Source organism: Nerophis ophidion, linkage group LG26 (genome assembly GCF_033978795.1).
Source record: "Nerophis ophidion isolate RoL-2023_Sa linkage group LG26, RoL_Noph_v1.0, whole genome shotgun sequence".
Lineage (NCBI taxonomy): Eukaryota > Metazoa > Chordata > Actinopteri > Syngnathiformes > Syngnathidae > Nerophis > Nerophis ophidion.
Window position 1 is genome coordinate 25,596,238 of NC_084636.1, and position 14,252 is coordinate 25,610,489.

Sequence of the window (14,252 nt, forward strand, 5' to 3'; positions counted from 1 at the left end):
CTATGGATAACGGAGACATATATAATAGTCTCCTTTTTCCAAGTGAGAGAGGACACTAAAGGCAGTGCCTTACTCCCCCAATATTGTTGTCCGGGTGGAAATCGGGATAAATTTGGAAAATTGGTTGCCCTGGGAGATTTTCGGGAGGAGCATTGAAATTCGGGAGTCTCCCGGGAAAATGGGGAGGGTTGGCAAGTATGCTGAGAAGTCGGAACCGTTTCTGAACAAGAACCGTTTTTTGATTCCCATCCCTAACTATATCTATCGTCCTGTAGATTTAGCACTTCATTCTGGTCACAGTCTTTTTATTGCAAGATTTCTCACCATGTTCATGCGTTTGTAAAATATTTTATATCTATGAACAATTTAGAGCCTCCGGTTAGTTCTCCCCGTGACTGCGTGGGTTCTCTCCAGGTACTCCGGCTTCTTTCCACCTCCAAAGACATGCACCTGGGGATAGGTTGATTGGCAACACTAAATTGGCCCTCTTGATGAGGTGGCGACTTGTCCAAGATGTACCGTGCCTTCCGCCCGATTGCAGCTGGGATAGGTTCCAGCACCCCCCGCAACCCTGAAAACGACAAGCGGTAGAAAATGTATGGACTAGCCTGACATGCACATTTTTGGGAGAAAACCCACACATGCAGAGGGAAAACACTCAAACTCCACACATAAAAAGTTGCTTCAGTCTGTCGGACAGACATGCTAACACTCACTATTCCGCTCTTTGAAGATACTTTTCATAAGAAACGTGACTAAATTCTCGTAAATACAGACATTTTTGGTTCCTCCAACAAGTTTTCTTTTAGTGAAGTCTGTCTTTTTCCCCAAAAAGTATACTGAGGTTGTGTTTAATGTTGCGAACACAAAGACAAAATGACGAATGTGTCTGACATTTAAAAAGAGCATTAAGGAAAGGAGAAGTTCATCCATTCATTTTCTAGAGTGCTTAACAGTATTGTTCAAGCTTACGAGGGAGCTGGAGCTTACCCCGACTGAATTTGTACACCGGTCACTAGTTTGCCCCGTTCTAGGTGCTCTTAGGCAAGGCGCTGAAACCTGATGCCCCCACAGGTTTTAACAAGGTAGTGCTAAAAAAAGTACACCTCCACCTATTAGATCAAATCATTTTCATGTTAAACTTGCGCGCCCCGCCCTGCCCTCCGCTGGTGGCAGGTCCGTCAACCTTCCTGAAAGAGTATTCCACTGAGAAATTGTTTTTGTGTTGTCCTTTCCCGCGACTCCACACGAACAGCAGGATGAAACAGAAGAGGACGACGCCCAGGAACATGATACAGCCCATCGCCGTGGAGATGAGGATGGTCTTGAGGTCCACGGTGAACTTCAGAAAGACTCTGGTATCGTTCAGGTTGGTGTCGTTAAGGTCCCCGGCGTAGTACGTACGGTTGGCCATTAGGGCGGCGTCGAGCGGGAGACCACTGACGGTGAGAGTGGCGAAATAAGTGTCATTCCCGCCAGCGTTACTGGCGATGCAAATGTAGGTTCCGCTGTCCATCACCTGCGCATACCTTATTTCTAAGGTGCCTTCTTTTAATACCGTCAAGCGGCCACTGCTCTTAGTGGTAATGCGACGGCGCTGAGGGGATATCCAGAATATGACCGGTGTGGGCTCACCTTCCGCCCTGCAGATGAACGACACCACCTGCCCCTCACGAGCCGATATCTGCTGCAGTTTTCTGTTGCGGATTTTGGGCTTCTGGCAGGTGAAATGGTCAAAGAGGGCTGAGTCCGTGAAGGCGTTCAGAGCTCGGTCCTGCACCTCGACAGGTGTCGTACACACGGGGGACGCACCGTCAAAATTAAGCGTCTTCCTGCGCTGAAGGATCCAAAGTAAGCGGCAATCGCACGCCAATGGGTTCCTGTCCAAACGCAGGGTCTCCAGAGTGTTGACCGACTGGAAAGCACCCTCCTCCAGGGTAACAAGGTTGTTGGCTGAGAGGTTGAGGAGGCGGATTTGTCTGAGACCGCCCAGTGCGTATGGCTGCACCGTTACCAGCCTGGTGTTGACCAGATGAAGCTCCTTTAACCTGAGAAGGTCCCTGAGTGCCCAGGACTCCAGGACAGAAATAGGATTGAAGGACAGGTTGAGGCTGGTGAGGTGAGAGAGGCTGCGTAGGGCAGAGGTGGGCACAGAAGTGAGATTGGTGTGCGTGATAGACAGCCACGACAAGTTGAGACCCTGCAGGCCGTGGGAGGAGATGAACTCTAAAAAGGGCCAATGGTCGATCTCCAGGGCCCTCAGGTTTCCTAGCTTACGGAAGTTCTGGTCCTCTAAGGTGGAGATGCTGAGGTAGCGCAGTCGCAGTGTGACCAGGTTGTGAAGGTAAGACAAAGACTGGCTTGACACAGACGTCAGGTTGCACCTGTCAATGGTTAACTCCTTCAGTCCCACCAGACCCAAAAAAGCCTTGTTAGAAATATACACCAGATCATTGTCTCCAACTTCTAACTTCTTCAGACTTTTAAGGTCTTGGAAAGTAAAATCCAAAAGAATCACAATCCTATTCTCGCTAAGATCCAGTGAGGTGAGATTGGACAGGTGTGAAAAAGTCCCCATGGGGACTAATTTCAGCTCGTTAGCTCTGAGGGAAAGCGACTGCAGACTCTGAAGACTAGAAAAAGCATTTGGTTCCAAAACGCTGATCATGTTCTCGCTGAGATCAAGCCTCTCCAGGCGGAGGAAGGGGAGCAGGTCAGCATGCTCCACCCAGCGCAGTTTATTCCCACTCAGGTCCAGGATTCTGGTGTCCAGAGGGATGCCTTCTGGTAGTGTAGACAGACGCTTACCGCGGCAGGAGACGGTCTTGAGCTTGCCGATGCAGTCGCAACGCTGAGGACATCCTTGGCCCTGGGAGGACCGAACATTGACCATCACCAGCAGGAAGAAGAAAGGCAGGAGCCAAGCCACATTCTGGCTGAAGTTGATTTCCATGGCCTTCCTTGTTCTGCTGCTTCCTTTTCCTTTTCGGGCGACAATCACCGGGCCAAAAACCTGAGAAGACAAAGATAGGGGAAATAATGGAAAGACAATTATAACGAGGATAGCAGACCTTTGTCAAGGTTGAACAGTAATTGTGTTGTTTGTCTGTATCTTGCCAGTCTACTTCTTGGTTGATGATGATGAACGATAATAGGGCATTAACATTTTGATCATAAAAGTGATAAAAATGTTTTTCTTCAATATTTAGCAGGTACCCAGTAACCAAATGTAAAAAAAAAAATAATACACACAGGGTGAGGAAGGAACAACATTTTATCTAAATGAGGTCCTCGTGTAATTTGCTAAACTGTCCTAACTATGATTTTTGGAGATTTAACCCCCAATTCCAACCCTATATACTTAGTGCCAAGCAGGAAGGTAATGGGTCCCATGTTTATAGTCTTTGGTATGACTTAGCCGGGGTTTCAACTCACGACCTACCGATCTCAGGGCGGATACTCTAACCAGGGGCACAAGGGCGGATTTGTTCCAGCATTTAAGAAATGTTAAAACAGGTTTTAAAAGGGTGTGGTGGAGGAATACCAAAAACTGTACCTGAAGTGTGTTTACGCAGACTGCAAGTGCAGAGTTTTTGTTATTTTCTTAACAAGTTTAAAACATGGTTAAAAAATGATTCATTATTAACTGACACGATCGTTCACACGATCGCGTCAGAGAAAAAAACTAAATGTTTTTTCATTTACAACGTGATGCAAAGCCAAAAACATCAGATCAGTGATCGAACGAGGATGCCGAATGGTCTGGATCAGGGATTCCTAACCTTTTTCAACTCGAGGCTTGACTTTTCCACTACACAGGGGACAAAGGCCTATATCTATTTTATATCTATTTTACCAACAGTTTACAACCTTGTAAAATGATTTGGAACCACGTGTTAATCACAGAGATTTAATTTTTATTACATAAACCTTCGGCTTAGGTCAGGCTGATTAGAATAATACTTACTAATCAAATATTCTAAATAGGAAGGCACCCTTAAATAACGGATGAAAAATAAATGTTCACACGCTCATGTTGTGTTGAAATAACTACAATGAATAAATACGTATCTTTCTTAACACAAATTTAAGTGCGCAAATGAAAACACGTCTTCACCACTTGAGTCATAATTTTTGCGCTTAAGAAACTTCTCAATGACTTTAGGTGCAGTCTTCTTCTTTTTGGTTGATATTGTCATTACTGCCACACGTGGTGAAAAAGTCCATTACTGTGGTCCTGCACGGACCACAGCTAATACACAGATATTTTTGGGGGGCCCTGTAGGGGGTTCTTTATGGGTATGGTTACACTGGTCTAAATGGCAACCATGAGATGAACACTTTCTGTTCCATCACGTGACACATGTTGGTGTGTTCATGGCATTGAATCAAAGCAGGGCTGCGGAGCTTGACAAGCTTCACCGTGTCTTGGCTGAATGAGCAGGTATCGGACACCTCGGTCTCCTTGGACGTATCCTCACTCATCCATAAGGACTGGACACTGGTCTAGAGTTGGTGGAGTCGGATCTTTTAGTTGCCTTGTTGGGTCTGCTCCTGTCTCTGGCCATGCTCCCCCCACCCCAGTAGACGATGGATGCCACCACACTGTACATGTTGTTGTTTTACTTTTGTGGCTGTGTGTAGAAGTGGCTGGTTGTACCAGCTCTGCTCTCTTTAATGTCTTTAATGTCCTTTGTGTTCTTTTGATGCTTCTGTCAGGACTATGGCGTGGATTTGTTTTGCTCCTTCGACGCAGCGGGATTACAGGACAAGCCAGGCGTGAGTTCAGGTACATATTTGTTTATTTAAACACTATAAAAAAAAATAAACAAACCAAGGGCGCTCATAATGAGGTACAGAACTTGGCTACAAAAATATAAACAAAAACACTTGCTCGATTGGCATGAATGATAATGAATAAACAAAAGATACTATCAACGATACTCAATAAACCAAAAACTAGCACTGAGGCAAAAAATACAAAAGGCTTACATGGCGTAGTCAAAAAAAAGTAGCAGCGTGGCAAGGCATGAAGGGTGCGTGGTCGTGGTCAAAATATGCAAGCATCTACAAAAGGCAAAGTTCCCAGAATGATGAACAAAAAGCAAATGACTTAAGTACTGGTTGTGGTAATAGAAAACTGGTGTGAGAGGCTGAGGATCGGGGCGCGACTTAAGGAGACCAGGTGGAAATGGGTTGGCATGGAAACAAACATAACCAGGAAGTGCAAAACGTGACTGAATGTCCAAAATCAAAACATAACATGACAAAACATAATCCAGGCATGACAGCTTCCCTCTTACACACGTGTGTTTTGGCTATGATTTTTTTTTTCCTTGGACTGGAGTCTGGACTCCCTCTCCAGGGGCCCAGGCCTATTGTGGCTGGTGTCTGTTGCCGTCACCTCCCCTCAGTCCTCCCTGTTTAACCATAACACCATCCATCCATCCATTTTATACCGCTTATTCCTTTTGGGGTCGCGGGGGGAGATGGTGCCTATTTCAGCATCCATACAAATAAGATCAAAGGATGTTATTTCAGAGTGTTGTTAACATACAGTTGAAATAATGGTCTTTTCTTTTCGGTGGAAAATTTGCAGGTCAAGCAGCCACCTAAAGTCGGCGTCAGTGATCATTTTGTTGCCGAAAATTTTTTTGCCATAGTAATCGTCAACGGCCTTTTTTTCTGACTAAAACGAGACAAAAACTAAATAAAAAATAGTTTACGTGGACTAAGACGATGACGAGGTGTATTGACATATTCGTCAACGAATAAAAACGAGACGAAAATGTCTGCCAGAGACCAGATCCAATCGGAACTCATTTCGTTAGGAAGAGGCGGGAGGAGTTGGGAAGAGAACCAATCAGAGCGACGTGGTGAGGAAGTTACGTAAACGTAGTTTGCGTTTGAGACTGACCCGGGAATGCGCTGCAGAAGACAACATGTCAACGCCGGGGAGGACATATGGGGAAATGTTATATTTGACGTCAAAGATAACAAGACGCAGTGTAAGAAATGCAGCGCGAGGATTACGGGGAAAAACACAACAAACTTAAAGCGACATTTACAGTCGAAACACCCCGAAATCCACACACAGGCAAGCATTTTCCACAACATACAACTCACTCGACGTTATCCCGTTTATTACACGGCTTACTCGTGAAATACTAAATTTGAGACATGATATTCATCAAAATACGACTTGTATCGGTGATTTGTCCGCTGTTTTGCTTTGACTTTCAGAAATTGAAGGGAAAGTTTACATATTACCCTTTAGTCGACTAAATCTACTGTAGTTTTCGTCGACTATAATCTTATGATATTTCGTCAACTAAAACTAAACTAAAACTAAAACAATTTAAATAACTAAATTATGACTAAAACTAAATTACATTTTAGTCAAAAGAGTATGACTAAAACTAAATCAAATTTTGCCGTCAAAATTAACACTGGTTGGCGTCTCCATTAGCCTTGACAGACTTACGAAATTCTTTGGTATGAAAACTGACTCGGCAACGAGAACAAGACAACCGCAACAGGTCATTGAAATTGCTTAGCTAGTGGATGTGCTCATACTGATCAATTGACCAAGTCTTTGGAATAGGCTCTACTTAGTTTTGGTACTGTATCTTGCTTTTATTTGGCAAAGTCCATTTTCCACTGATGGTAAACAAAAACGTTTGCCCGCAAAAACGGTAACTGCAACCCACTAGGCATTGTGAGATCAGGCACCCTTCTGTATAAAATTGTGGAGTGACCTTTTTAGGTACTTTCATGGCTCAAGGTATTAACGAAAGATGTAACGTGACGAACATTAACTTTTGTACTTGCAAAATCCATATTAAATGTACTACTTTAGGACAATACAGTCGCTGGTTTCCATCTTGCAAATGGGTGTCGTGCAAAATGTATTCATTCAAAGAAGTCTGCTCAAGCTTTTTACATGACACAAAAGACAAGGTAAAAATTGCCATTACAAGCATATTAATGACCACCTGCTCCTGTTTCACAGGACTCAACAGCCACTTTAACATCCTTCACCTTCCTGGCTCAGACATAAATTATCATTAATCTGCCTGGAATTCAACTAAATGTCTAAAAACGCAAGCTGAGCTGTGCGATAGCGGGGGGAGCAGACTTACAATGAACACAGTGTAGTTGGACACTAATCAGTGAGTTGCATTATCCATCCATCCATTTTCTGCCGCTTATTCCCGTTCGGGGTCGCGGGGGGCGCTGGCGCCTATCTCAGCTACAATCGGGCGGAAGGCGGGGTACACCCTGGACAAGTCGCCACCTCATCGCAGGGCCAACACAGATAGACAGACAACATTCACACTCACATTCACACACTAGGGCCAATTTAGTGTTGCCAATCAACCTATCCCCAGGTGCATGTCTTTGAAAGTGGGAGGAAGCCGGAGTACCCGGAGGGAACCCACGCATTCACGGGGAGAACATGCAAACTCCACACAGAAAGATCCCGAGCCTGGATTTGAACCCAGGACTGCAGGACCTTCGTATTGTGAGGCAGACGCACTAACCCCTCTGCCACCGTGAAGCCCGAGTGTCATTATGCTCTCTGTAAATCAATACTGCAGCATGTCTACTTCACCAGTCTATGTTCATATCGTCAAAAAAGGGCTGGTCATGCAAGCGGGGGGGCCGCAGGGCAAACTCACAGCAGAGGGTAGAGTGACTGCCACACAAGGTTACATCACTGGTCACTCAAATGTTGGCGCACGTGTGATGGAACTGGAACTGACGTCTGGTTTTGTTTATCTGGTCAAACCCAGAAAGTCGGCGGCCGGTTATTTAATTGTTTAAAGCAACACAGTGGAACCAGAGCCGTAACTAGGATTCGACAAATGCCGAGGTTGAAATTCTGCAACTTCTGCCTTCAAGCTGCTCTCTTTCTGCTCCGCCATGCACTGTTACTCCCTTCTCTCCACATTCCATCACCCGCTCTCGTCCTGCCAATTGTATTACAAGCGCAGTAAGTAAAATGAAATACAACTGCTTCATTTCAACATAGACACATTTAAATAACAATGACAGAATGTAATCAACACAATACAAAAAGTGCATGAATAAAAGTATAATGATGGGTTGTCCAATGTAATTACTGTAGCAGGGATTTGATAAAAAAAAAATAAAATAAAATAAATAAAAAAAATAAATAAATAAATAAATACTCTGCGGCCCGGTACCAATTGAGCCTGGTGGTTGGGCACCACTGCTTTACAGTACAGATAATAACAATATTTCTTTGCATTAGCTCGATAAAAGGATAAAAGAGCAAAAAGGTGCAGATATAAATAAATAGATTACTGTACGGATAAACATATTGCACTTTTGCATATGCATCCACGTTTATGGATGTATGTTATATTAAATGGGTTGTACTTGTATAGCGCTTTTCTACCTTCAAGGTACTCAAAGCGCTTTGACACTACTTCCACATTTACCCATTCACACACACATTCACACAATGATGGAGGGAGCTGCCATGCAAGGCGCCAACCAGCACCCATCAGGAGCAAGGGTGAAGTGTCTTGCTCAGGACACAACGGACATGACGAGGTTGGTACTAGGTGGGATTTGAACCAGGGCCCCCCGGGTTGCGCACGGCCACTCTTCCACTGCGCCACGCTGTCCCTATTGTCTCTATATTCCAGCCATTTAATCCGTTTTTGGGGAAACTGAGGGAATTATTATGATGCGTTTAATAGTCTTATGGCCTGAGAAAATAGAAGCTGTTACAGAACCTGGAGGTTCTGCTACGGAGGCCGCGGAACCTCTTTCTCGAGTCCAGCAGTAAAAACAGTCCTTGGTGGGGGTGGGAGGAGTCTCTGCAGATTTTGTGAGCCCTGGTCAGGCAGCGGCTTTTTTGCGGTCTCCTGGATAGGAAGAAAAGGAGTCCTGATGATATTTTCCGCCGTCCTCACCACTCTCTGCAGGGACTTCCAGCCTGAGGCACTGCAGGTTCCAGTCCGGACAGAGATGCCGATAGAAAAATAGTTCCTCAGTGTCCGCGCTTACAATAACAAAGTCGCGACAGCTTGGTTTTTATTCAGGTAATGGAACGCATTTTTTAAAGGATTGGGAGATAGAATTGATTGCTCCCATTAGCTGCATTGCTAGCCACTGATAACGATGTTTCTTGTACATGTTAGAATGCAAGAAAAAAATAAAAACTTTTGTCTTTTCGTCTTTCATAAAGACTGTGAAGGACAGGGGTCTCAAACTCAATTTACCTGGGGGCCACCGGATGCAGAAACTGGGTGAGCCTGGGCCGCAAGAAAAGATTTCTTAGAAAAGTCTAACATGCACTTTGTAACAAATTCACCTTCTTTGAATGGCTTTCCTGCCTTAGCAACATACCTGACTACTCTCGCGATCTTTCCCGGAAACACCAGAATATCAGTACCCCTCACGACAATTTTCCGGGGCAGTCATTCACCCGGTTTTCACCCGGACAACAATGTTAAGGGCGTGCCGTGATGGCACTGTCTTTAACGTCCTCTACAACCTGCCGTCTCGTCCGCTTTTCCACCGTACAAATAATATGCCGGCCCAGTTACATGTTCTGTGTCTTGCACTGTGACTGCAAGACATAAATGATCAACAGCCATACAGGTCACACTGAGGGTGGCCATGTAAACAACTTTATCACTGTTACAAATATGCGCCACACTGTAAACCCACACCAAACAAGATTGACACACACATTTTGGGATAACATCTGCACCGTAACACAACATAAACACAACAGAACGAATACCCAGAATCCAATGCAGCCCTAACTCTTCCGGGCTACAATAAGGGGCGGGTTGGGGGTGTATATTGTAGCCCGGAAGAGTTAGGGCTGAATGGGATTCTGGATATTTGTTCTGTTGTGTTTATGTTGTGTTACGATGTGAATGTTCTCCCAAAATGTGTTTGGCATTCTTGTTTGGTGTGGGTTCACAGTGTGGCGCATATTTGTAACAGTGTTAAAGTTGTTTATACGGCCACCCTCAGTGTGACCTGTGTGTCTGTTGATCAAGTATGTCTTGCAGTCGCCTACAGAGGCCAAATACAACATGTGACTGGGCTGGCAAGCTGTTTGTACCGGTTGTAAAGGACGCTAAAGGCAGTACCTCCACGGTGCCCCCTCAATATTGTTGCTCGTGTGAATTCCAGGAGAATGGATACACCTGGAGGGGCGCTGAAAATTGGGAGTCATCCGGATAAAATTGAGGGTATACAATTATGACGCTGAAATGCAAGACATACTTGATCAACAGCCATACAGGTCACACTGAGGGTGGCCATGTAAACAACTTTATCACTGTTACAAATATGTGCCACACTGTAAACCCACACCAAACAAGATTGACAAACACATTTTGGGTGAACATCTGCACCGTTACACAACATAAACACAACAGAACCAATTCCCAGAATACAATGCAGCCCTAACTCTTCCGGGCTACAATAAGGGGCGGGTTGGGGGGGGGTGTATATTGTAGCCCGGAAGAGTTAGGGCTGAATGGGATTCTGGATATGGGTTCTGTTGTGTTTATGTTGTGTTACGGTGTGGATGTTCTCCCAAAATGTGTTTGGCATTCTTGTTTGGTGTGGGTTCACAGTGTGGCGCATATTTGTAACAGTGTTAAAGTTGTTTATACGGCCACCCTCAGTGTGACCTGTGTGTCTGTTGATCAAGTATGTCTTGCAGTCGCCTACAGCGTCTACAGAGGCCATTAAACAAGATGTGACTGGGCTGGCACGCTGTTTGTACAGGTTCTAGAGGACGTTAACGGCAGAATCTCCACGGTGTCCCCTCAATATTGTTGCTCGTGTGAAATCCGGGAGAATGGATACACCTGGAGGGGCACTGAAAATTGGGAGTCATCCGGATAAAATTGAGGGTATACAATTATGACGCTGAAATGCAAGACATACTTGATCAACAGCCATACAGGTCACACTGAGGGTGGCCATATAAACAACTTTATCAGTGTTATAAATATGCGCCACACTGTAAACCCACACCAAACAAGATTGACAAACACATTTTGGGAGAACATCTGCACCGTAACACAATATAAACACAACATAAATGATAAATGGGTTGTACTTGTATAGCGCTTTTCTACCTTCAAGGTACTCAAAGCGCTATGACACTACTTCCACATTTACCCATTCACACACACATTCACACACACTGATGGAGGGAGCTGCCATGCAAGGCGCCAACCAGCACCCATCAGGAGCAAGGGTGAAGTGTCTTGCTCAGGACACAACGAACGTGACGAGGTTGGTTCTAGGTGGGATTTGAACCAGTGACCCTCGGGTTGCGCACGGCCACTCTTCCACTGCGCCACGCCGTCCCTAACAGAACGAATACCCAGAATCCAATGCAGCCCTAACCCTTCCGGGCTACAATAGGGGGCGGGTTTGGGGGGGGGGGCGGGGTGTATATTTTAGCCCGGAAGAGTTAGGGCTGAATGGGAATCTGGATAAAATTGAGGGTAAACAATTATGACGCTTAAATGCGCCATCCACATAAAATTTGCGGGCTGCACCAACATTAAGTTTTCACATTGAGGTGCGGGCCGCAAAATAATGTCCCGCGGGCCGCGTTTTTGAGACCCCTGGTGAAGGATATGGACGGCGTGGCGCAGTGGGAGAGTGGCCGTGCGCAACCCGAGGGTCCCTGGTTCAAATCCCACCTAGTACCAACCTCGTCACGTCCGTTGTGTCCTGAGCAAGACACTTCACCCTTGCTCCTGATGGGTGCTGGTTGGCGCCTTGCATGGCAGCTCCCTCCATCAGTGTGTGGATGTGTGTGTGAATGGGTAAATGTGGAAGTAGTGTCAAAGCGCTTTGAGTACCTTGAAGGTAGAAAAGCGCTATACAAGTACAACCCATTTAAGGATATGCAAAATTCCAAAATAAGTGCAGTTCCCCTGTGATCCTCATTTTCCAAGAGCACAGGGAGTTCATTAATAAGTCAGTAAGTGAACACACCGCGGGTCAGACGGCAGGCGGGTTGGCTCGGATGATGCAAGGCATGGGCGGCGCCTGCCTGCCGTCTGAGGGGAGGTGATACCTGGCGCCGGCGTTTGATTAAACAGCATGCGCTGACATTTAAAGTGCTCGTCACATGCCGCACAATAATAATGATCCGCAAAGTTCACCGCTTGAAGATTGCATCTGTGAGTCAACAATTGGTGTTGTCATAGAGACGCCATCTCCGTCAACCATCTCCCATAAATACACACAGACACCTGTCCTGTAGCAGCCCCCGGCGGGGTTGCTTCCATCTTACACATGAGCGTCTCGGCCACCAGCCACCTGCCATCACACCTGCTGCTCATTTGTACTCCACGGCTGCTCGTTCTTTTTCTTCTCTCATTTCACAGTCGAGCGGATTAAACCCTAAGTCCCCGGGTCTCTCGGCCTTTACCATCCACCAGGTCTTTAGCACATTTAGGCCTGTTTACCTGCATTATCTGCTGCAACGAGACAGACGGCGTGTCAGCTTTCTCCATGTAAACCCGACTATTATGGGGATTACATTTACATTTTCACAGCTTTGTTTGCACATACTTTAGATATAAATGCACAATGGAATGAGAGCAAATAGAACACTGGGATCAACAAATGCAGTTTTTACGAAAACAAAAAGGCTACGTCAATTGAAGAAAATGTTTATTATCATGGAGCTGTTTCCAACATTGTGTTTACGTATACATGATGCCGTTTATTGTCAAGACTAAGATTATGGTGTGGATTCTTTTCCTGAGGTGCGAAGTGACTGGATCGGATATGGCGTGGTTGGGGCGGGGTACGTTGTTAAGAGGGGTGGCGTATAATTCACCAACTCAAGTATTTCATATATATATATATATATATATATACATATATATATATATATATATATATATATATATATATATGAAATACTTGACTTTCAGTGAATTCTAGCTACATATATTTATTTTATTATATATATATATATATAAAGGGCTTCACGGTGGCAGAGGGGTTAGTGCGTCTGCCTCACAATACGAAGGTCCTGCAGTCCTGGGTTCAAATCCAGGCTCGGGATCTTTCTGTGTGGAGTTTGTATGTTCTCCCCGTGAATGCGTGGGTTCCCTCCGGGTACTCCGGCTTCCTCCCACTTCCAAAGACATGCACCTGGGGATAGGTTGATTGGCAACACTAAATTGGCCCTAGTGTGTGAATGTGAGTGTGAATGTTGTCTGTCTATCTGTGTTGGCCCTGCGATGAGGTGGCGACTTGTCCAGGGTGTACCCCGCCTTCCGCCCGATTGTAACTGAGATAGGCGCCAGCGCCCCCCGCCACCCCAAAAGGGAAAAGCGGTAGAAAAAAATGGATATATATATAAATAAAAGAAATAGTTGAATTTCTGACGGTATCTATCAAATACACAGTAATAAAAACACAGTTGTTCTACTAACTGTACTGTGCTTGCTGGTTAGTAAAAAACAACAACAACACTTACCTTTCACTATTTGAGTAACCTTTGTTCTGCCATTTGCGTATTGGCGAGCAATCTCCGAATCCAGGAACATATCCTTCACGGATTTGTTGTAGACATCCGCAAATGAGAACAGGATGTTGCTTCCAGCTATCAGCATAGCCATCTTTGTCTCAGCATAAGATACACCGTCGGGTCTCTATTTTGCGAGGTGGGTTGTGAACGATGCTGCGCTGCGGACGCTTTGTGCTTCGCTGACCGTTCATGGCTGAATATCCGTTCGGCCGCCGTGTTCAATGGAGAAGTCTGTTCTACAAAATTTACAGGCAACATACCCCTTCTCCTTCAAACTCTCCTGGATAAACTGAAATTCTTGTTTCCAATCGTTCTGGAACTTGCAAGCGTATTTTTTAATTTTGCCCGTCGACGGTGTAATATATTGGGTTGGACTCAATAACCAGGCAACGTGATGAAGTTACATCTCTTTGCTGTGGGCTTCAGAACAAATGTAGAATATATTTACATTATATTCTATGTACAGTAGATGGCAGTATTGTCCTGTTTAAGAAGGTCACAACATTGAGTCAGGCCTGACTCAATGTTGGGGGGCGTGGCCTCCAGCTCCGCTTTAATTTCGGGAGATTTTCGGGAGGAAATTTCTCCCAGGAGGTTTTCGGGAGAGGCGCTGAATTTCGGGAGTCTCCCGGAAAATCCGGGAGGGTTGGCAAGTATGACTGCCCGGCAACTGCAGGCTTGA

At 45.3% G+C, this 14,252-nt stretch overlaps 1 protein-coding gene across 1 annotated transcript in view; it reads right to left on the reverse strand.

Moving 5' to 3' along the window:
* Positions 1 to 288: 288 nt before the first annotated feature.
* The window catches only part of lingo3a (leucine rich repeat and Ig domain containing 3a), a 126,635-nt gene continuing 112,671 nt past the window's right edge, over positions 289 to 14,252 (reverse strand). Inside the window, exon 2 of the mRNA XM_061888248.1 lies at positions 289 to 3,013. Coding sequence (XP_061744232.1) covers positions 1,121 to 2,953 — 1,833 coding nt within the window. The 5' untranslated portion in view covers positions 2,954 to 3,013 and the 3' untranslated portion in view covers positions 289 to 1,120. The remainder of the gene's footprint in view (positions 3,014 to 14,252) is intronic.